General features: G+C 40.3%; 1 protein-coding gene across 1 annotated transcript in view; it reads left to right on the forward strand.

Annotated features, from left to right (window-relative positions):
• Positions 1-25,065, forward strand: part of CLSTN2 (calsyntenin 2) — a 1,488,165-nt gene extending 1,463,100 nt beyond the window's left edge. The window contains exons 16-17 of the mRNA XM_073625925.1: positions 8,905-9,089; positions 21,607-25,065. Coding sequence (XP_073482026.1) covers positions 8,905-9,089; positions 21,607-21,822 — 401 coding nt within the window. The 3' untranslated portion in view covers positions 21,823-25,065. The remainder of the gene's footprint in view (positions 1-8,904; positions 9,090-21,606) is intronic.
• Positions 25,066-25,769: the final 704 nt, after the last annotated feature.

Below are 25,769 nucleotides of genomic sequence, written 5' to 3' on the forward strand. Positions count from 1 at the left end.
GAAAGCAGGTACCCTTTCCCCTCCTTCCTCTCCCCCCACCCACTCTTTTCCCCACCACCAAATCACCCCCGCACACACACACTTTTTCTTTTTTCCCTCTTATTTCCAAATTTTTCCACTCCAACACAAGCAAGTTCATTCATAATGTACCTAAACCCATGATATATCTGCAGGTTCAGTGATTGGCTGAGTAAAGCATTCATTATCTTTCTGGTTCTTTTGTTTTGCGGTATAATAATTTTTATTGAAGGTTTTAAGGATAAGTTACATGTTTAAGATGATATATAAGTTCTTCTGTTTTAAATTGATTTGCAGACAGTTTAGTGTGCGTTATCTATTTCAAATTCATGTGGGCTTACCCATTTCTGTCCAATGAACAGCTTATGAATAGTAATATTGTATTCTATTTTTCCCGAATAAAACATTTATGAAACAAAACAAAACAAAAAAAAAACAAAATATTTTATAAGCTATACCGTATCGTTTAAATGCTTGAGCAATGGGAATTTTAAATGCAACAGCTGGTTGTTAAATACAGATGGGAAAAAGAAAGTTCTGAGACTATTATCAGTTCTGAATGTAGATAAAACAAGGCTTATCCCTGTTACTTAGCAAACAAAGAATGGCATGTACCACAGAAGATGATCTGCTTAAATAGGCTGGCATTATACTCATAATTGAAGGAACACATAAAATAAAATTCTATATAAAATGCAAATAATCTTGGGTAGATGAGATCTTCTCGTTTCCCCTTCTATACCAGACCTTATCTAATATCTCATGTGTTAGTTGTTATACAGTTTATATGTCAGTTCCTTTGTCTCTGCTAGGGATGAGCGGAACACCCCCCTGTTCAGTTCGCACCAGAACATGCGAACAGGAAAAAAGTTCGTTCGAACACGTGAACACTGTTAAAGTCTATGGGACATGAACATGAATAATCAAAAGTGCTAATTTTAAAGGCTTATATGCAAGTTGTTGTCATAAAAAGTGTTTGGGGACCTGGGTCCTGCCCCAGGGGACATGGATCAATGCAAAAAAAGTTTTAAAAACTGCATTTTTTTCGGGAGCAGTGATTTTAATAATGCTTAAAGTGAAACAATAAAAGTGTAATATCCCTTTAAATTTCATACCTGGGGGGTGTCTATAGTATGCCTGTTAAGGGGCGCATGTTTCCCGTGTTTAGAACAGTCTGACAGCAAAATTACATTTCAAAGGAAAAAAAGTCATTTAAAACTACTCTCGGCTATTAATGCATTGCTGGTCCGACAATACACATAGAAGTTCATTGATAAAAACGGCATGGGAATTCCCCACAGGGAAACCCCGAACCAAAATTTAAAAAAAAAATGATGTGGGGGGTCCCCTTAAATTCATACCAGGCCTTTCAGGTCTGGTGTGGATTTTAAGGGGAACCCCGCGCCAAAATGTTTTAAAAAAATGGCGTGGGGTCCCCCCAAAAATCCATACCAGACCCTTATCCGAGCATGCAACCTGGCAGGCCGCAGGAAAAGAGGGGGGGATGAGAGAGCGCCCCCCTCCTGAACCATACCAGGCCACATGCCCTCAACATTGGGAGGGTGCTTTGGGGTAGCCCCCAAAACACCTTGTCTCCATGTTGATGAGAACAAGGGCCTCATCCCCACAACCCTGGCCGGTGGTTGTGGGGGTCTGTGGGCGGGGGGCTTATCGGAATCTGGAAGCCTCCTTTAACAAGGGAACCCCCAGATCCTGGCCCTCCCCCCTGTGTGTAATGGTAAGGGGGTGCAAAAGTACCCCTACCATTTCACTAAAAAACTGTCAAAAATGTTAAAAAGACAAGAGACAGTTTTTGACAATTCCTTTATTTAAATGCTTCTTCTTTCTTTTTTCTTCTTTCTTCTATCTTCTATCTTCCTTCGGTTTCTTCCTCCATCTTCTTCTTCTTCTGGTTCTTCTGGCTCTTCTGGTTCTTCCTCCGGTGTTCTCGTCCGGCATCTCCTACCGGCGTCTTCTTCACTTCTTCTCCTCGGGCCGCTCCGCATCCATGGCATGGAGGGAGGCTCCCGCTCTTCTCTTCATCTTCTTCTCTTCTTCATCTTCTTCTCTTCTTCATCTTCTTCATCTTCTTCATCCTCTTCTCTTCTTCATCTTCTTCTCCGGGCCGCTCCGCCATGAGTTCGACTCAAACTCAAAGCTCATCCCTAGTCTCTGCCTAGTTGAGGAAACTCAATAATGTACAAAGGTTTCCCAAAAATTATTATTATTTTTTTTTTCTCCTGAGGCCTCAGTTTATGTATGCCATGTATTTGTATGTGATGTTTCATTTCTTATTTGTTATTCCCTTTTTTTTTATCCTTTTCACTGTACGGTATAAAAATTCAATAAAACGATTGAAAGAGAACATGCAAATAATCTTGCATTGCACTTAAATTGTGTTCTATCTGACTTTTTACTTGTTCTTTAAAGTGTAGGTAATGTTTTCTTTATGTTAAGGAAACAGGGGAATTATACTAATACTATAGCCCTATTGTGAATAGGGATGAGCCGAACACCCCCCTGTTCGGTTCGCACCAGAACATGCGAACAGGCAAAAAATTCGAACACGCAAACAGCATTAAAGTCTATGGGACACGAACATGAAAAATCAAAAGTGCTAATTTTAAAGGCTTATATGCTTGGTATTGTCTTAAAAAATGTTTGGGGACCTGGGTCCTGCCCCAGGGGACATGTATCAATGCAAAAAAAGTTTTAAAAACTGACTTTTTTCGGGAGCAGTGATTTTAATACTGCTTAAAGTAAAACAATAAAAGTGTAATATTCCTTTAAATTTCGTACCTGGGGGGTGTCTATAGTATGCCTGTAAAGTGGCGCATGTTTGCCGTGTTTAGAACAGTCTGACAGCAAAATGACATTTCTAAAGGAAAAAAAGTCATTTAAAACTACTCGCGGCTATTAATGAATTGTCGGTCCAGCAGTGCACATGAAAGTTGATTGATAAAAATGACATGTTATTCCCCCACAGGGGAACCCCTAACCAAAATGTAAAAAAATGCATGGGGGTCCCCCCAAATTCCATACCAGGCCCTTCAGGTTTGGTATGGATTTTAAGGGGAACCCCGCGCCAAAATAAAAAAAATGGCATGGGGTCCCCCCAAAAATCCATACCAGACCCTTATCCAAGCACGAAACCTGGCAGCCCACAGAAAAAGAGGGGGGACGAGAGAGTGCCCCCCCTCCTGAACCGTACCAGGCCACATGCCCTCAACATTGGGAGGGTGCTTTGGAGTAGCCCCCCAAAGCAACTTGTCCCCATGTTGATGGGGAGAAGGGCCTCATCCCCACAACCCTTGCCCGGTGGTTGTGGGAGTCTGTGGGCGGGGGTCTTATCGGAATCTGGAAGCCCCCTTTAACAAGGGGACCCCCAGATCCCGCTCCCCCTGTGTGAAATGGTAAGGGGGTACAAACGTACCCCTACCATTTCACAAAAAAAGTATCAAAAATGTTAAAAAAAGAAAATAGATGGTTTTTGACAATTCCTCTATTAATGTCTTCTTCTTTTCCCGCTTCTTCTTCCATCTTCTTCTTCTGAAGATAGAGGAAGAAGCGGGGAAGAACAAGATGGAGGAAGAAGAAGAACACCAAAGGAAGACCAGAAGATGGAAGAAGAAGCGGGGAAAGAAGAAGACATCAATTGGAATTGTCAAAAACCGTCTATTGTATTTTTTTAAACATTTTTGACACTTTTTTTGTGAAATGGTAGGGGTACATTTGTACCCCATTACCAATTCACACAGGGGGTGGGATCTGGGAATCCCCTTGTTAAAGGGGGCTTCCAGATTCCAATAAGCCCCCTGCCCGCAGACCCCCACAACCACCAGGCAAGAGTTGTTGGGATGAGGCCCAACTCACTGTTTTTCTGAGCATTGGGAATGCAGCTATCACTGTACTCCTTGTGCTTTGATAGGAGAGATGTTGCTGTCTCATACAGCAGCACCTCTGCCCACCCCTTCACTTTTTATCTCATTCACAGAAGGCTTTGTATTTTGTGCATTGGTTCACTTAATATTCTGATTGGGCACAACTCTGCGGCTTCAAGATCATCAGAAGTATAGTGATAACGGTACTTTTCCAGCGCTTAGTAAAAATAAAAAGTGTAAATTAAAGGGATATGTTCACAAGGTGGCATGCACCACATTGACTTAAAGTGGGGGTCCACCTATCTAGTGTTTTTTTTTTTTAGTTCATTCACAAACTTTTCTTCTCAGCATTACATACTCACATATTGTGTGTAATATGTCCGCCTGTGTCAGATTTCGTCGGAAAGAATAACTTATATTATTCACTGCAGGCAGTTTCCATCTTCATTGTGGGCATTTGAAGCCCACAAGCATTTATTTCCTGGATGTGGTGAATGCTGTGCTCCCAGCATTCACTGCTCGTTCCCGCACATGCTCAGTGGCATCCTGGGAAGCCTGAGACTAGCTCCCAGGAGTCTGGGAGAGGCTAGAAACACCCCTACTCCCACGGGAGGAGAACCAGGAAGTGCAAAGAAGAATAGAAAAATAAAAGGTAATTACGGCAATTTAAATTTTTTTAAACGGCATGTCAGCATCTAGGCAAGGAAGAGAATACATACAGATATTGTTCAAAATTTGGGTGGAACCCCGCTTTAACCCCTGATAATCCAGAGCATTTTATAGTTTAGCTTTAATTTATTTTAACAGTACGTAAACTGTTTGGTGGGTGTCTAGAAGTAGAGAAATACTCAGTGATTAACATCACTTTTTTAGAAAGAACTTTGAAAAAAACTGGAGAGCACCCAGACCTTGTAATGTTTGTTCAAATCTGCCAACACTCATACTGATCATACAAACGAACATCAAGATGTGTGCTTGAACTGTGTGTAGATCACTTCTGAAGTCAAAGACCTGTCTATAATATCATTGTTTTCTTCAAAGATTAACTCCACTTTCTTTAAAAAAAATGTTGATAAAAAATGCTACACAAGCCATTTTGTAATTTAAGAATTCTCCTTTATATTTTAATCAGAAGTCAATGGAATTTTCAATTTTAATTTTTCCATAGGGCATGAATTGCCCTTTGAAAAAACTTTTCTAATCCAGGGACTGGAGTAGTTTTAAGGCTCAGATGATTACAGGCTCTAGTGCCATTTGCAATTGCATCGTTCTTGAAGGAATCTTATGCCCTATACACCGAATCCGGCGGACAATCCGACCATGTGTGGACTTCATTGGACCTTCAGCGGACTGTTTCTGCTGAAAATCTAATGGACTTTAGATTTGAAACATGTTTCAAATCTTTATGTCGGAACTCCGCCAAACCCAGTTCCTATCGAGAAATCCGCTCGTCTGTATGCTAGTCCGATGGACGAAAACCGATGCTAGGGCAGCTATTGGCTACTGGCTATGAACTTCCTTATTTTAGTCCGGTCGAAGGTCATCATGTGCGAATCCATTGGACTTTGGTGTGATCGTGTGTAGGCAAGTCCGTTCATTCGAAAGTTCGTGAGAAGTCCTTCAAAAGTCCGTTGAAAGTCCGTCGGAAAGACTGTCGGACTTTTGTTGCCGAAAAAGTCCGCCCATGTGTACAGGGCATAAGGAAGAGTGTATGGTGATACAAGGCCCATATATCACTTATTTGTGGTCAGTTTATTATCAACAGGGATTATCCATGCATAAGGTGCTGGTGATGGTATTCAGATGAGCAAGTTTGCTTCTTTCTGCTAAGGGGATACGGAGCACCACTTATACTATAAAAATTTTATATGGACTTTTCTTTTTTTACCGCACACTGACTGACTTTAAGTGGCTTCTGATTGCCACGGTTTGCACTGAATATTTCTATTATTCTATTAGCACTGTAAGTGCTAGAATTACTGTTTCGATTTTTATCTTTTTATCATTTTATCAATATGTATTCTTCTTTATATTTTTGGTAAAAAAAATAAAAAAAATCACAATAAGCGTATATTGATTGGTTTGCGCAAAAGTTATAGCGTCTACAAAATAGAGGAGAGATTTATGGCATTTTTATTTTTATTATTTATTTTTTACTAGTAATGGCGGTGATCTGTGATTTTAGCAGGACTGCCACATTGCGGCGGACAGATCAGACACTTTTGACACTTTTTTTGGGACCATTGACATTTCTACAGAGATCAGAGCTAAAAATATCCACTGATTACTGTATAAATGTCACTGGCAGGGAGGGGGTTAACATTAGGGGTGATCAAAGGGTTAAGTTTTTCCTAGGTAGGTGTTTCTAATTGCGGGGGCAGTGTACTGACAGGGAGTAGAGAGAGATAGCTGTTCCTGATCACTAGGAACAGCAGATCTCTCTCTACTCCCCTGTCAGAATGGGGATCTGTCTGCTTGCACAATATTTTGTGTGGCCACCATTATTTTCCAGCACTGCATTAACCCTCTTGGGCATGGAGTTCAACAGAACTTCACAGGTTGCCACTGGAGTCCTCTTCCATTCCTCCATGACAACATCAGGGAGCTGGTGGATGTTAGAGACTTTGCGCTCCTCCTTCCATTTTAGAATGCCCAATAAGGTTTAGGTCTGAAGAAATGCTTGGCCAGTCCTACACATTTACCCTCAGCTAATTTAGCAAGGCAGTGGTCATCTTGGAGGTGTGTTTGAGGTCATTATCATGTTGGTATACTGCCCTGCAGTCCAGTCTCCAAAGGGAGGGGATCATGCTCTGCTTCAGTATGTCACAGTACATGTTGGCATTCATGGTTCCCTCAGTGAACTGTAGCTCCCCAGTGCCGGCAGCACTCATGCAGCCCCAGAACATTACACTCCCACCACCATGCTTGACTGTAGGCAGGACACACTTGTCTTTGTACTCATCACCTGGTTGACACCAGACACACTTGACACCATCTGAACCAAATAAGTTTATCTTGGTCTCATCAGACCACAAGACATGGTTCCAATAATCCATGTCCTTAGTCTGCTTGTCTTCAGCAAACTGTTTGCAGGCTTTCTTGTGCATCATCTTTAGAAGAAACTTCCTTCTGGGATGACAGCCATGCAGACCAATTTGATGCAGTGTGCAGTGTATAGTCTGTGTACTGAAAGGCTGACCCCCCACCCCTTCAACCTCTGCAGCAATGCTGGCAGTACTCATACGTTTTTTTCCCAAAGACAACCTCTGGATATGACACTGAGCACTTGCTCTCAACCTCTTTGGTCGATCATGGCGAGGCCTGTTCTGAGTGGAACCTATCCTGTTAAACCACTGTATGGTCTTGGCCACCATGCTGCAGCTCAGTTTCAGGGTCTTGGCAAACTTATTATAGCCTAGGCCATCTTTATGTAGAGCCACAATTCTTTTTTTCAGATCCTCAGAGAGTCTTTTGCCATGAGGTGCCATGTTGAACTTCCAGTGACCAGTATGGGTGAGAGCAATAACACCAAATTTAACACACCTGCTCCCTATTCACACCTGAGACCTTGTAACACTAATGAGTCACATGACAACGGGGAGGGAAAATGGCTAATTGGGCCCAATTTGGACATTTTCACTTAGAGGTGTACTCACTTTTGTTGCCAGTGGCTTAGACATTAATGGCAGTGTGTTGAGTTATTTTGAGGGGACAGCAAATTTGCACTGTTAAACAAGCTGTGCACTCACTACTTTACATTGTAGCAAACTGTCATTTCTTCAGTGTTGTCATATGAAAAGATAGAATAAAATATTTACACAAATGTGAGGGGTGTACTCACTTTTGTGAGATACTGTATTTAATACTATATATACAATCCTATACCCGCAGTTGATCCAGAGAAAAAAAAAACAAATAAAGCTTGATCCAATTTGCTCCATTTCCTGATCCCCCAAGATGCAATCAGATATTCCCCGGATCAACTTTACCTATAAATAGAGTATCCAATTATATTATATAAAGTTTCAGGGGAGAGGAGGGCAGTAGACAATAGATGGATACGTTGGATGGGACAGCGAATAATATATGCCCCATAGTAAGTCTACAGGTGATGTCCCCACCCAGTCTCTGTAGACATTGTTGCTGCTCTCTCCTCTCCTCTCCTCTGAAGCCAGTAACTGGGGAAATTACATGACTGGACTGGAGTGCCCTTATATTAGGTAAGTATACACATCTTTTTTTTTGCATGGGTAGTTAGCATAGGGCTTAAAATATGAGTGTGAGTGGATTTAAGCTTAGTTAGCTTTTGACTGGACTTCTAATTCATTGTCATTTTGTCACATGAACCTGGATTTTCCTTAAATTTTGGCTGCCATTTTACTGTCCAATAAGACTGTGTCAATGGCTAGTAAAAGCACTCTTATTAGACAGAGGGATGATGCGTAGCCAAAAAGTCATGTCCAAGCAACAAAGTAAATTAAATCTGAGTGGGACATTAAAGAGGCCATTCTATCTTATAGTAAAAAGAAATGATCTTGAGGTGTCTACACTTGATGCTTAGATTTAAAAATTTGCAATTTTCAAGGTTCACTTTAAGTTTTATAACTGCTCATTGAATTTATGCTGCATTATTGATCTGCCTCGACTCTGTAGCACATATTCTACTGCAAGGCTCCTCTAGGCAAGTCTTCTCTCTTCTGTCATTGAAGCGCATGGTGACACTGTGACAGTAGGTCTTTTAAAAAAGTGGTAGAACTTAAACTAAGTTTTAATCTGAATCTCCAGTCCTTTTGGTATTAATACTAGAGCTTTTATACTTTGGGTCATAAAGTTGATAAGTGGATGATTTAATATGATGGCAATGGCAAAACCTAGACCTCAGCTTTTAGTAAAAAAAAAAAAAAAATTAGCTTCAAATTATTGAGGAATTATATTATTGCATTGCTTTCTTAGTGTTTACAATTTAAATGTGTAAGAAATGATAATATGTCAAATTATTGTTTAGTCTCCCCAGGTGCTACAACAATTGTCCTTGTGGCTTGTATCAGTATTTTGGTGATTATTGTTGTACTGGGAATCTTCAGATTGCGAGCAGTTCACCAACAGGACTTTCCAGAAAAAGAGACAACGAAAGACACTGAAATGGACTGGGATGACTCTGCTTTAACTATCACAGTTAATCCAATGGAGGTATACTTGTGGAGGATATTTGTTTCAGTTATTATTATTATTATTATTATTATTATTATTATTTTTATTATTTTTACAGTGTTTTCTCTTTCTCTTGAAAATGTACCTGGTAAAGTAGAACCATGGGCAAAATCACATATATGCTGCAGCCTGTCAATAGCATTAACACAATAGCCCCCCCGTAAAATACATTTACATTATCTGTTAATCTTGTTAGTAGAACTATTGATTTATCACTTCCTTTAAAGTGGAACAAAATGTACTTCCTCCCTAAAAGTCCGGGTCCCTCACCAGCATCGGCATATTCTGTCTAGGTGTTGGTCTTCGGGAATTTCCATTGGCTGACACAGAATGACGCCAGATATCCAGACACATAGGAACCATAATTTAAGCTGAGCTGCACATGTTCTGTTTAGATTAAATGGCACTGAAGACTGTGAGCTAGCAGGTAGGTTTATTGCAGAAGAGACATTGCTTGATAATCGCCTACCTACTGGCATTTCTTTTGTTAACTGTCTTAATTTCCGCTTTAAGAGAGTGACTATGCTGGCTATTTAGCAATGAATTTGCAGCAACATTGCCACCCCATATAGATAAGATAGATAGATAGATAGATAGATAGATAGATAGATAGATAGATAGATAGATAGATAGATAGATAGATAGATAGATAGATAGATAGATAGATAGATAGATAGATAGATAGATAGATAGATAGATAGATAGATAGATAGATAGATAGATAAAAACACTTATTTTTAGTAAGTGACAAACAAATTAAAACATAAATCCAACAAACACCTTTTAGGCAGTTAGTTTTCTTTTAGTTTTCTTTTGGGAAAAAAACTATAAATAAAAGTCATCCAGCCCGTGTAACTATCATTTTACTGAACAGCTTTGTCTGCATGTAAATGTGGAGAAAAGTACAAACAGAAGCATGAAATGAAAAGAAAATCACAACATTTTTTAAAAATTCTTTGTTTAATAAAGTTTTATACTGTGCATTATGTATAAAAACATTGCATTGATACATAACAAAATACACATATGAGGTTGTGATATTTAAAAAAAAAGGCATATTAGCTTGAAGAATTAATGACAATCTTTGTTACAACAAATAGTAACTACAGTTTACGAAAAACATTATATGGTTTTCATTATGCCTCATAATATGTCTCAAAGTATTTTATAAACAATATAAAGATAGAAGATTATTCCACTGATATAACAGGAGTAAAAATACCATCTAAGGATATGGGTATAGGTAGAAGGAAGGAAGTAAGGAAGAAGGGAGTAGGAATTAGTGTAAAGGTATAGGTAAAAAGAGGGGAAGGATGGGGAGGATAGTCACAAGAGTCTATGGACATCATTTTCTATTAAATACTTTTAGATTGTTATTTACCTGGCAGTCAAAAATGTCCACATTATGAACCTCATTTATACGTTTATATAAATCTAATGCTCATGCCCACGAAAATTGACACCATTTCAATCTATCAGACAGCTGGCTGTGGTTAGGACATGGTGTAGAGTGTAGAATATGGTGTAGATTGTAGAGGTTTTTCATGGTCGGTATTGGTAAGTCCAGTAAAAAGTGAGCTGGGTCTAAAGAAAATGATTGAATGAGTAGTAATTCAAGGGCAGATTTGGTATTTTCCCAAAAGGGGCATATTTTAGGGCATTCCCAGTATATATGATATAGGTTAGCTATGGAGTTATTACATCTCCAGCAGGTAGAGGGTATTGCTGGATTAGTTATGTGGAGACATTCTGGTGTATGGTACCAGTCAAAGAGAATGTGGATTGCAGAGCAGATAGTTTGTGCTATGGTATGTTTATAGGTAGTGCTTCGGTTTTGGTTAAATTAAGTTTAACCACTTCAGCCCCAGACCATTTGGCAGCTCAATGACCGGAGGACTTTTTACAATTTGGCACTGCACTGCTTTAACTGGTAATTGAGCGGTCATGAAATGTTGTACCCAAACAAAATTTGCATCCTTTTGTTCACACAAATAGAAATTTCTTTTGATGGTATTTGATTGGGATTTTTATTTTTGTGATATAAATGGAAACAGACCAACAATTTTGAAGAAAAATTATATTTTCTACTTTTTGTTATAAGAAAAATTCAATAAACTCAATTTTAGTCATACATTCAGGCCAAAATGTATTCAGCCACATGTCTTTGGTAAAAAAATGTCAATAAGCATATATTTATTGGTTTGCGCAAAAGTTATAGCGTCTAAAAACTAGGGTACATTTTCTGAAATTTACGCAGCTTTTAGTTTATGACACCCTACAAAAAATTGTCACTAAATGATATATTGCTCACACATTCCATGGTTGTATGTGGAATTGCACCCCAAAATACATTCTGCTGCTTCTCCTGAGAACGGGTAAACCACATGTGTGGGACTTTTTGGGAGCCTAGCCACGTACGGGGCCCCGAACCAATCACCGCCTTCAGGATTTCTAAGGGCGTAAATTTTTGATTTCACTCCTAACTACCTATCACAGTTTTGAAGGCCATAAAATGCCAAGATGGCACAAAACTCAGCCAAATTACCCCATTTTGGAAAGTAGACACCCCAAGCTATTTGCTGAGAGGCATGTTGAGTCCATGGAATATTTTATATTTTGCCACAAGTTGCGAGAAAATGACAAACTTTTTTTTTCACAAAGTTGTTACTAAATGATATATTGCTCAAACATGCCATGGGCATATATGGAATTACACCCCAAAATACATTGGGTATGCTTCTCCTGAGTACAGTGTGGGACTTTTTGGGAGCCTAGCCACATACGGGGCCCCGAAAACCAATCACCGCCTTCAGGATTTCTAAGGGTGTACATTTTTGATTTCACTCCTCACTACCTATCACAGTTTTGAAGACCATAAAATGCCAAGATGGCACAAACCCCTCCCATGACCCCATTTTGGAAAGTAGACACCCCTAGCTATTTGCTGAGAGGCATGTTGAGTATTTTGCAGCTCTCATTTGTTTTTGAAAATGAAGAAAGTAAAAAAAAATGTATTTTTTTTTCTTTTTTCAAATTTCAAAACTTTGTGACAAAAATTGAGATCTGCAAAATACTCACCATACCTCTAAGCAAATAGCTTGGGGTGTCTACTTTCCAAAATGGGGTAATTTTGGGGGGTTTGTGCTCTGATAGGCAGTGAGGAGTGAAATCAAAAATTTACACCCTTAGAAAGCCTGAAGGCGGTGCTTGGTTTTCGGGGTCATAAAAAGTCTCACAGATGTGGTATCCACATACTCAGGAGAAGCAACAGAATGTATTTGGGTGTAATTTCACAAATGCCCATGGCATGTTTGAGCAATATATACCGTATCGACAAGAGCCGAGATACACATACCCGAGTGTTCTCGGCTTTTTTCGGCGCCACTCACAGTCACGCCCAGTCCCGCCCTATGATGGACATAACACAGGTCCAGGGGCGGGACTGGGCGTGACAGCGGCACCAAAAAAAGCCGAGAACACTCGGGTATGTGTATCTCGGCTCCCTGCAGTCTCGGCGCCATATTTAAATCTACACTGAGTGCACAAAGCTGCATTGACATGGCTGCACCTGTACATGGGGCAAACCTGCACTAACAACGTTGCACTGGGGCAAGGCTGCACCTGCACTGGGGCAAAGCAGCACTGACAAGGCTGCACCTGTACTGGGGCAAAGCTGCACTGACAAGGCTGCACCTGTACTGAGGCAAAGCTGCACTGACAAGGCTGCACCTGTACTGGGGCAAAGCTGCACTGACAAGGCTGCACTGACAAGGCTGCACTAACAAAGCTGCACTGACAAGACTGCACTGGGGCAAGGCTGCACTGACACTGAAAAGGCTGCAGATGGACAGATTTTCCTTAAAATTCCCTCCTAAACTTGGGGTGCGTGTTATACGCCGTCGCGTGTTATACGCCGATAAATACGGTAATTTAGTGGCAACTTTGTGCAAAAAAAAAATGTCTTTTTACCGCAACTTGTGTCAAAATATAAAATATACCATGGACTTGACATGCCTTTCAGCAAATAGCTTGAGGTGTCTACTTTACAAAATGGGGTCATGGGGGGGGTTGAACTGTCCTGGCATTTTATGCACAACATTTAGAAGCTTATGTCAAACATCACCCACTCTTTTAACCACTTGAAGACAAAGCCCTTTCTGATACTTTTTGTTTACATGAAAAAATATTTTTTTGCAAGAAAATTACTTTGAACCACCAAACATTATATATTTTTTAAAGCAAAGGCCCTACGGATTAAAATGGTGGGTGTTTAATTTTTTTTTTCACACAGTATTTGCGCAGCAATTTTTCAAATGCTTTTTTTGGGAGAAAACACACTTTTTAAAATTTTAATGCACTAAAACACACTGTATTGACCAAATGTTTAATGGAATAAAAAAGATGATCTTAGGCCGAGTACATGGATACTAAACACGACATGATTTCAAATTGCGCACAAGCGTGCAGCGGCGACAAACTACATACGTTTTTAAAAGCCTTTAAAAGCTCTTACAGGTTACCACTTTAGATTTACGGAGGAGGTCTACTGCTAAAATTATTGCCCTCGATCTGACCTTCGCGATGATACCTCACATGCATGGTGCAATTGCTGTTTACATATGACGCCAGACCGACGCTTGCATTTTTTTTCAATTATTTATTTTGCTTTTTATTTTATTTTTGAACTGTTCCTTTCATTTTTTTTAAACATTTTTATTGTTATCTCAGGGAATGTAAATATCCCCTATGATAGCAATAGGTAGAGACAGGTAGTCTTTTTTGAAAAAAATGGGGTCTATTAGACCCTAGATCTCTCCTCTGCCCTCAAAGCATCTGACCACACCAAGATCCGTGTGATAAAATGCTTTCCCAATTTCCCAATGGCGCTGTTTATATCTGGCGAAATCTAAGTCATAAATTGCTTATAGCTTCCGGTTTCTTAGGCCATAGAGATGATTGGAGCCATTCTGGTCTCTGATCAGCTCTATGGTCAGCTGGTGGAACCACCAGCTGCATTCTCAGGTTCCCTGTTGGGACAGGAGAGCCAGAGGAAACCGTGAAAGATGGTGGGAGGGGCGGGACATTCCCTTCCACTGCTTGTAAAAGCAGTCTAGAGGCTAATTAGCCACTAGGATTGCTTTTACATGAAAGCCGACCGCTGGCTGAAAAGAATTATACCTGATGATACCTAAACCCACAGGCATCATTCTGGTATAACCACTCAAAGTCCAGCAACATACCAGTACATTGCTGGTCCTTGTTGGACATATATTGTAATCTTTTTTTTCATGCAGCCTGTGGGCTGAATGAAAAAAAGATGTATGCCCACCATTAGAATACCTCCCTTCATGCACCCACTTCTAATGATGGGCATACATGCACCATTTTGCTTTTAACTGTAGTGGTGAAATCACCTCCTACAACGCTGGAGTCATGGCTTTATGTATCGTGGGAGCAAACGCTGTTGCTGTCAAGATAAATAAATCTGCGCTGCAGCCGAATGGCGTACCTGCTAAGCAAATGATGGCTAACAATACAACAAAGTAACATTACAGTATAACAGTAATGCCCTGTACACACGGTCAAATTTTCTGACGGAGAAAGTGCGATCATATTGTGTTGTCGGAAATTCCAATCGTGTGTGGGCTCTATCAGACTTTTTCCATCGGAATTTCCAACACACAAAGTTTGAGAGCAGGATATAAAATTTTCCAACAACAAAATCCAATCCTTTAAATTTCCGATCGTGTGTAGACAAATCTGCGCACAAAGTGCCACGCATGCTCAGAATAAATTAAGAGATGAAAGCTATTGGCTTTTGCCCCGTTTATAGTCTTGACATACGTGTTTTATGTCACCATGTTCAGAACGACCGTGTGTATGCAAGACAAGTTGGATGGATTTTGTTGTTGGAATGTCCGTTCAATGTCTGATCATGTGTACAGGGCATAAGACTTACCATACCTGCAAAGCAAATACAAAAAAAACATAGTAAAAAATAAAACATTTTTTAACGCAACCTGTGCCTAAAATATATATATGCATCCGCCCCAAAAGTTAGGAGCAAATCGCTCCTCCACCCCTGCTGCCCCCATGCTTCAAGATATATGCTCTTTTTTTTAACTGTGGTGGTGAAATCACCTCCGACAGCAGAAAGCACGGAGTCACGGCTTTATGTATCATGGGAGCAAACGCTGTTGCTGTCAAGATAAATAAATCCGCGCTGCAGCTGAATGGTGTACCTGAAAACAAAAAAAGGTTAACAATAAAAAACAATAAAAAAAAAAATTGCAGAATAGAATACAGTAAAAAAGAGCAGAACAATAGAGAAAGAATAGAGAGAGAGAGAACAATAAAATGACAACTATTTTTGTTTTTTTTTGTTTTATTTTTTTTTGTGTTTTTTTATTTTTTAGTTTTTTTTACACTTTTATTTGTAACTGTTACTGTAACTGTAATGGTTTGGTTCCAGGTTCGGGTCTCCCAAAATGCAATGGCATCTTGGGAGACCCTGTGAAAGTGTGCCTAGTCTGTGCAATGCTGTACCCTACGCTCATACTCAACTAGTGTATATGGTAGCATTCAAAAGATTCACCAATGCAAAGACCAGGATTGTCAGGACAGGAGGGACAAAAATAGCGGATGTCACGCCTATATCCGTGCTTTCTACAGACATGACATTTGCTTTGGGGGGCTCGTTTGGGTAGGGGTACTCGGGAGGACATACGGAAAATGCCTCTCATGCAGCCGGCTTACTGCATTTGGATTGGGAAAGTGGAGTGGAGCACCATCTAGAAACAGAAGGGCTCTGACGATCTCTTCCTGGAATTTAAGGAAGGATCCAGTCCGTCCTGAAGCTCTGTATGAGCACATAAGCGTTCAGCAAAGCCAATTGAAATAAGTATACAGACACTTTCTTGTACCAGCGTCTGGCCTTACCGGCAATTAAGTATGGCGTCAACAACAAAAGGGAGGACAGACCATATTGGCCCCATAAAGAATAAGGAAGGACATCTGGTTACAAAGGATGGGGAGATGGCAAAGGTATTGAATTTATTCTTCTCCTCAGTCTTCACGAGTGAATCAGGGGGCTTCAGTAACCAAAACTGCAGTGTTTATCCTCATGACACAACACAGGAAGCACCTCCATGGTTAACAGAGGACGGAATTAAAATTAGACTTGAGAAACTTAACATTAATAAATCACCGGGACCAGATGGCTTGCATCCAAGGGTACTTAGGGAACTCAGTCAAGTGATTGCCAGACCGTTGTTCATAATTTTTACAGATAGTCTACTGACTGGAATGGTACCAGCTGATTGGAGAAAAGCCAATGTAGCACCAATATTTAAAAAGGGCCCAAAATACATCCCTGGGAATTACAGACCAGTTAGCCTAACATCAATAGTATGTAAACTCTTGGAGGGGATGATAAGGGACTATATACAAGATTTTAGTAATAAGAACGGTATCATTAGCAGTAATCAGCATGGATTCATGAAGAATCGTTCTTGCCAAACCAATCTATTAACCTTCTATGAGGAGGTGAGTTGCCATCTAGATAAAGGAAGGCCCGTAGACGTGGTGTATCTGGATTTTGCAAAAGCATTTGACACAGTTCCCCATAAACGTTTACTGTACAAGATAAGGTCCATTGGCATGGACTATAGGGTGAGTACATGGATTGAAAACTGGCTACAAGGGCGAGTTCAGAGGGTGGTGATAAATGGGGAGTACTCGGAATGGTCAGGGGTGGGTAGTGGGGTTCCCCAGGGTTCTGTGCTGGGACCAATCCTATTTAATTTGTTCATAAACGATCTAGAGGATGGGATAAACAGTTCAATCTCTGTATTTGCAGACAATACTAAACTAAGCAGGGCAATAACTTCTCCGCAGGATGTAGAAACCTTGCAAAAAGACCTGAACAAATTAATGGGGTGGGCGACTACATGGCAAATGAGGTTCAATGTAGAAAAATGTAAAATAATGCATTTGGGTGGCAAAAATATGAATGCAATCTATACACTGGGGGGAGAACCTCTGGGGGAATCTAGGATGGAAAAGGACCTGGGGGTCCTAGTAGATGATCGGCTCAGCAATGGCATGCAATGCCAAGCTGCTGCTAACAAAGCAAACAGAATATTGGCATGCATTAAAAGGGGGATCAACTCCAGAGATAAAACGATAATTCTCCCGCTCTACAAGACTCTGGTCCGGCCGCACCTAGAGTATGCGGTCCAGTTCTGGGCACCAGTCCTCAAGAAGGATGTACTGGAAATGGAGCGAGTACAAAGAAGGGCAACAAAGCTAATAAAGGGTCTGGAGGATCTTAGTTATGAGGAAAGGTTGCAAGCACTGAACTTATTCTCTCTGGAGAAGAGACGCTTGAGAGGGGATATGATTTCAATTTACAAATACCGGACTGGTGACCCCACAATAGGGTTAAAACTTTTTCGCAGAAGAGAGTTTAACAAGACTCGTGGCCACTCATTAAAATTAGAAGAAAAGAGGTTTAACCTTAAACTACGTAGAGGGTTCTTTACTGTAAGAGCGGCAAGGATGTGGAATTCCCTTCCACAGGCGGTGGTCTCAGCGGGGAGCATTGATAGCTTCAAGAAACTATTAGATAAGCACCTGAATGACCGCAACATACAGGGATATACAATGTAATACTGACACATAATCACACACATAGGTTGGACTTGATGGACTTGTGTCTTTTTTCAACCTCACCTACTATGTAACTATGTAACTGGTCATTGAGGTCCACCCCATATTTTGATTATATTCGTGGACACAAAGGGGTTTCTCCACAACACCAGTCGCCGTAGGAATTTGGCCTGTCATGTCTGCATGAAGGGAGGAAAGAACGAAAATTTTCTTATTATCCCTCCACTTCACAGCGAGGAAGTTATTACACTTCAAGCAGGCTCTCTCCCCCAGCCTAAGACTGGAATCTACAAGCCGCTGGGGAAAGCCCCAGCGATTAGATCACACGGTGCCACATGCTCCAATCTGATGATCAAACAAGGGACTAAAAAGTGGCACGCTCATGTAATAATTGTCCAGATACAAATGGTACCCCTTTCTGAATAAGGGTGACACCAAGTCCCACACAATCTTGCCAGCGCTCCCTATGTAGTCAGGGCAGTTTTTTGGCTCTACATGACTATCTCTTCCCTCGTAAACCATAAAACTATGTATAGCCTGTGGCCCTGTCACAGAGCTTATACACCTTGACCCTGTATCTGGCACGCTTGCTGGGAAGATACTGTTTGAATGACAACTTGATGGGGAGTAAACAAGTCTGCAAAACGTTGGTTGAAGTGGTTTACAAGGGGCCGAATTTTGTAGAGCCGATCGTATCCAGGGTCTCCACGAGGACGACAGAGTTCATTGTTGTTGAAATGCATGAACCACAAAATCTGCTCATATCATGCCCTGGCCATAGAAGCAGACAACACGGGCATATGGTGAATTGGGTCAGTGGACCAATATGACCACAACTCACTGTTTTTAGTTATGCCCATGTCGAGGGATAGGCCCAGAAAGGTCTTAAATTCGGAAAACATAATTGGTTTCCAATCTCTGGCAAGGGAGGAATGGGGATTAGCGGTGATGTATTGACCAGCATACAAATTGCTTTGGTCCACAATAGATCTATAGAGATCTTTGGTGAAAAACAGCGAATAAAAATCAAGTGACGTAAAATCAACTGTTTCCACCCGAATGCCGAATGCAGAAGTGGTGGGCTCCCAATTAGGATTGGCAAATTCTGCAGGAAGGACACTATGGGCACGACGGGCCTGTCTTTGTCTTCCTGGTGGCAGCGGGACACTACTTGTGCTTGCCACCTCGCCAGCTTGAACTGCACTTATGGGACTCGCCACGTCACCACATGTTACTGCAGTGCTGGTTTGACTATGACCAGGGTGTACTAGGCCGCTGGTGCTTGCCAGAAGGAATAGCAGCACTAGTACTTCTCTGCTCCATATAAGAGCCCTGTGGTTCTTGCACCCCAACAGCAGAAGAAGATCGGGGTCTGGTACGCCTGACCTTGGCAGGGACCACAACTCCGTCATCAGAGCTATCTGTCATGGAGCCTCTGTCATCTACAAGATCGTATTCTGAGCCTGAATCTGACAGATCAGTGACTTCCTCTTCACTATCTGTCATGCTCAGAAATGTGTAGGCCTCTTCACTACTGTACCTTCGATTTGTCATTTTGGGCTCTAAATTTACTGGTACAGTAGCGAGCCTCACAGGTAAAAAAGCTCCTAGGCTGTCAGCAACTGTATCAAACGCTACCAAAAAACTGTTAGTGATCGCAGGGATCAGACCTGACTCTGCAAACGCTGCAGTTATGTGTGTTTAGTGTTTTGTAAGTGACAGTGATCGATCGATACTGCACTTGGGTGGGCTGGACTGGGCTGGGCTGGGCTGGGCTGGGCGGAGGGGCAAAATGCAGGTGCTAGCAGGTATCTGGGCTGATCCCGCTGACACTGCATTTTTGTGAACCCTAAACTGCTGGGGACGCTAGTATAGATCTGATCAGCTCAGATATTGATCCGTTCAGATACTATACCACTAAGGGAGGTGTATGCTGCGCGCGTGGGTGTTAGCGGTACTGGCACTAATCTGACGCTGCCTGGGGTGATGCAAACCCTATCTGACACTAAAACCTAACTGATATCACCTGCCGGGCGATCAGGGGGTTAAACCTTTATTGGGTAATAAACGGCGGGTATAAAAAACAAACTAACCAGCGTCACCCATAACACGGTGATCACCGGTGAAAGGGTTAACTAGGGGGCAATCAGGGAGTTGAAACCTTTATTAGGTAGTATATGGGGGTACCTGACGCTATAAAAAGCTGACAGTGAACCTAAATACTTACCTGGCTCACTAGCATCACCTGTGACACTAATACGGCGATCAGAAAAAAGATTGCTTAGTGACACTGGCGACAAGCGAAGAAGGGGTTAACTGGGGGTGATCAAGGGGTTAAACCTTTATTGGTTGTTGGGGGGTACCCTAGACATAAAGGGGCCTACCACTAACTGCCCTAACACTTATAACAGTCACAAATTACACCAATGCAATAATCAGTAAAAAAATAAAAACTGCTATTGGTTTCACTGTGACAAAGGGTTCAGGGGGGTGATCGTGGGTGATTGGGGGTTATTTGTGTGCCTACGTGTTCTACTGTTAGTGTAGTGTTGGTGCAGACTTACTTGATGTCTTTTCTCCTCGGAAGCCAGAATGAAAAGGCTTCACGAAGCGAGATTACATCACTTCCTCTGCTTCTGTTTGTATTACAGAAGCAGAGGAAGCTTCTCATTCAACGGAAGCGATCGCGAGGGGGTGGCCATGAATCGGTGGCTTCCCCCTGAGCACGGATCACTCCTGGAATGATTCCGACCACCGCAGGCAGGGGGGGGGGCCCAATCGGGCCCCCCACCCTCTGGGAGGCAGGGACATACAGGTACGCCCATTTGTCTGCCCGTGCCCTTCTGCCGACATACATCGGTGTGTGGCGGTCGGTAACTGGTTAAAGCCTGGTAGAAGAGAAAAGGTTGAAAGAAATCTCTATGTTTATATGAATATGATTACTGTTTATACAGGTATTACCCACATATAGTTACCATAATACAGTCTTTTTTTGCGTTAGTGGTCTTTTATGCACTCATAAATCAACATATGATATATCAACACTAGGGATGAGCTTCGAGTTCGAGTCAAACTCATGTTCGACTCGAACATCGGCTGTTCGCAAGTTCGCCGAACAGCGAACAATTTGTTGTGTTCGTGGCAAATTCGAATGCCGCGGAACACCCTTTAAAAGTCTATGGGAGAAAACAAAAGTGCTAATTTTAAAGGCTTATATGCAAGTTATTGTCATAAAAAGTGTTTGGGGACCTGGGTCCTGCCCCAGGGGACATGGATCAATGCAAAAAAAAGTTTTAAAAACGGACGTTTTTTCAGGAGCAGTGATTTTAATAATGCTTAAAGTCAAACAATAAAAGTGTAATATCCCTTTAAATTTCATACCTGGGGGTGTCTATAGTATGCCTGTAAAGGGGCACATGTTTCCCGTGTTTTTATGACAATAACTTGCATATAAGCCTTTAAAATTAGCACTTTTGATTATTCATGTTCGTGTCCCATAGACTTTAACGGTGTTCGCGTGTTCGAACAAATTTTTTTCCTGTTCGCATGTTCTGGTGCAAACCAAACAGGGGGGTGTTCGGCTCATCCCTAATCAACACTATATAAAAGTGCAATTAAATTATTAAACAATAAAAAGGTGATACGTTAAGTAAATTCAACAATATAATTCATGCAATTCTATCATTCTTTAGCTTTTTTCTAATAAACTATTTTCTTTTATTCAAATTACATATCTGTATGAAATGTAGATAATGTGATTGTTTTCTCAGAGCTGATTGTTTATGCATATAGCAGTCTGAGTTAATTCTGTGTTTGCTCCTTGTAGAAATATGAGACAAATGTTGCAGGCGAGGGTGAAAGTGAAGAGGAGGAAGAGTTAGAAGATGAAGACGAAGATGAAGAGGAGGAAGAAGAGAGCACAAGTGGCGGTGAATCTGAGGAGAGTGATGAGGAGGATGTGGACAACCAGGCAAATTTAAAGCAGCACAGCGCGGCACGAAGAGGGCACTTGGAATGGAATCAGTTAACACTTACATACTAATACTTTCTTCTTCCTATTCTTCCTTTTGTAAACACAAATATTATTTATTTCAGAGGCAACTTATTTAAAGTGGACCTGTCATCTACATATGCTGGAGGCCACCATTTTGTAAGCTCAACATATTTTCAGCCTATCAATTCACTAGGAACTAGCGATATCACTAAAGGCTGATGCAACATAGTGGCAGCCTTCATTGTATGACTGCATGTAGGTGACAGGTTTGCTCTAAAGACCCAGGATTCAGTGACAGGATTATGAACTACTTATGGGATGTTGTCCATTTCCTACAACAGCCTACACAAAACAATGGGTTTACCATACGCTAAGTTCTGTAATGAATGAAGGGATGTTGTATAAGTCTAGCTCTGGCTATAACACTCTGGGATATTTTAGGTGCAAGTGGTTAATAGTTTTCACACAGCTGACTTTGTGTTTGCCATCACTGTCAACCCATTTGCCCTAGATGAAATTGTATTGCATATCATTAATCATGTTGGAGAAAATGAAAATGTTTAAAGGAAACTCCTCACAAAAAAATACGTAGGAGGCTAATGCTGACCTCCCTTTCTTAAAATTGGCTTTAATACTTTCAGTCTTTTATGAAGAAAAAATAATAAGCAGCACTTCAAATAATACAACAAATAAACACATCAACTTTTTTTGCTTTCAATCTTTTACTTAGAAAAAAAATGTGGATAAAGATTATCTGTATTGCTTATGTAGCTTGTTCTTCATACTTGTTCTAGGTATTTGACATGTATGTATTGGAGCAGGTCGTTCTGCAAAATAGCAAGGCAACAAACATTTTAAGATGGAAGTCATTATTGAAAGCCCCATATTATTGTCATGAAAAGGTTTATATTGTGTTTTGGGCTTGTAAGTCGTATGAGCGGCTCCTTGCCTTGGGAAACATTAAAACAGGTAGATAGTATTTGTATAAAGAATTGTGATACTTCCTTTTTTCTTGCTCTCCATTTACTGGCTAAACGGTTCAGCGTAGTGTACACAGGTTATACTGTACAGGTCCTTAGATATCAGCACTGGTGTTACCTGACGCAAATACAAAGGGAGTAGTTACTGTCAGGTCAGTAAGTTTCAAAAAACCAGAGTTGTAAACCTTCAGCTATGCCATGATAAGTGATCTGCAGGCCTCCATGTGGTTTTCCCAGGTGGCACTAGTGTTATCTGATACACATGCAAGGGATATAGTCACGGTCATCTCCTCAAGGCTCAGTACACTATGGCCCCAATATAAACCTCCAGCTATGCCATAATAGTAATTAGGGGGACCTTTGTTTGTTATTCCTAGGTTTTGGAATGCATGGCACTGCCATTATCTGATGCACATGCAAGGGATTATTATCAGCTCAGTATGACCCAAGCTGCAACCCCCAGCTCTGCCATAAAAGGGAATGTTTTATTCCTGGGATATTGCATTTTGTCAAAGTTGGAAAAACATGGTGAAAAACAAGGGATATAAAGCAATCAGGCTTCATTAGAGAATATCAAACTTCTAAAATATGCAACCTAATAAAAATTCTGAGACACTCTGGCCTTTCTAGCTGTCTTCAGAAGAAATCCAAGTTGTTAAACATCCTACATGTATATCATGGCATGGTCTTTTGGATAAAGGTGACAGATCTTTGTAGAACCACCAGATTATTCAATATAGATTGATTCAAATGACATTTCAGGAACCCAGAGTAGTGAATATCTGCTATGACAGTCTTTCACAGAAATTGAAAAGCATAAATGGGATTGAAGTGTAGGGCAACACAGTAATGTTAAATCTACTCTAAATAATGAATGTCCAAGTTGCAAGACCTGTAAGTCCTATGTATCTGATTCTAGTCATACCAGCGTGTTATCACCAGCAAAGCTAAATAAAAATAATTATTTAAGACATGAATATCCAATTTTTTTTTTTAAACTGTTATATATGGCTAATTTAAAATAGCTAAAACAGAGATCTTGCTAAATGATACTGTCCTTAAGATACCAATGCAAATTCCTCAGAGTACTTGGGTTGATGTACTATATGATGGTGAAACTTAATGTAATCTTTTTTGTCTGCCTATGCTGACTTGTAAAGAGGAACACTCTCCTCCATCATGTGGGAGTGGACTGAGTATTGAAAAGGTGCAAACCACCAGCATGTCAAAGTGTACTGATTAAAAATATGCCTGATCTACATGCAAGAAAATAGGAATAAAAACCATGTCCTGTCAGTCAATCCACTAAAATTTTTGTCAATGCTATTTTTTCATACAGGAGAGATTTTGGTTATGAAATTGTACCTAAATAGTCTTAGTTATCCCCTTGGCTTTAGTTTAAAAAATGTGGTTCCAGTTTGAGGTGGGACCATTTGTGAGTTTTAAACCCTACTTGAATATCAGTTTCTTGGGAAGGATTGTTAAGAATTTTTCCAAACTCTGTTTATGCATTTCAGCATGTAGAATTGTTAACAAGTTCTAGTTTTAGTAAAAATTCTCATTGTCTGTCTGCTTATGTCTGCTAAGCTGGTGAAAGGGACCATCTGGTGCCATTTACAAATTGTGTGGAAAAGTCAGATGAATTATTGCTGTTTATTTTTGTTTAGCAAAGCTAGTATTCCCTTGCCAGCATCAGCTAAAGAAATTGCAATAATACAGTATATTATATCTTTAAAGAACTATCTCTAAAGAACTTTAGAAAAATGTTCTATTCACCGATCAGCTGTACTTATGGATAATGTACACACATACTGTATACTAGTTGCAAACTACAAAAAAAGATGTACATGATACAAGGTGCCCATAAAACCATGTTTTTATCTGTGATTTACAAAAGAAAATGTACTGAAAATGTGGATATGTTATTCTTAGAAGGCATGTTATCTGATAAGGCAAATTAGAAAAATAACACATTTGATTGCTATGGATAATTATCTTTCATAAACTAGTCTTGCCATGTGAAGCAGGCCCAAAAACATAAATCCTGCGGATTTTATGATCTTATATAAAACATGCAAGATCTCATACTTTCGTCACATTTATTTATTAACAGAATTATCAATTATCCTTAGATTAAATAAATCTGTTGGTATGACCGGCTTAAGAAACTTAAAAGCAAACATTATAAACTATTTATAATATCAGTGACCAATTATTTTGTACCTTTGCCATTATGTTTTACATATATATTTTCTAACACTAATATATCTAAGTAGACAATTCTGTACAATAATAAACTTACTGAACAACACATTTATTTACAAAGACATTCTGAGTCTCTTCATAAAACAAAAAATCTTAACTATGCATTCATTCACATTTTGACATAATTTACTTTGTTTAACTTTTCTCTAAAAGCAAAGCTTTTGCTCACAGAAATTTTAATGGTCATTCATCCCAAAGAGTAGCTACCTCTAGATGTCTGCATGCCAGCATTTCTTTTCTGTAGAGCACCTGGGCACCTATAAAACCCGGCCTAAGCTGTAATGCAGCAAACAATCAGATTCTGTGATCTCTGGCTCTGCCTCGTACCCTCCTGCCCTACTGTTGGCCCACTAACTAATAGTACCAGATCTTAGGGGTGCTTGCTCTGCAGGGAAGCAAATATGTCATTGATGCCATGCTCTCTATTTTAGCAAGTGTCCGTTTCTAATTTTTGCACATTAGACAAAAACTATTCTAGGCTGCCTTGTAGTTACCAATTGAGTTTTATTTTACAACTGTAATTTTCAGTCTTGGTTTGAATCTGATTATTGAGTTTGGGAGAGCTTAGAACAACTTTTACATATAAACAGCCAGCAGCAACTGGCCTTATGCAAAAATCTGATTATTCAGTGCTTAAAATCAGGTTCACACTGCTTTGAAGTAATGTGCGTTACATGCATTGGTGAGCTTGTGCCATTTGTTTTAAATGGAACTCAACTAACTAAGGCAGCATGCCACTACTGTAGTGCA

Source organism: Aquarana catesbeiana, linkage group LG04 (assembly GCF_042186555.1).
Source record: "Aquarana catesbeiana isolate 2022-GZ linkage group LG04, ASM4218655v1, whole genome shotgun sequence".
Lineage (NCBI taxonomy): Eukaryota > Metazoa > Chordata > Amphibia > Anura > Ranidae > Aquarana > Aquarana catesbeiana.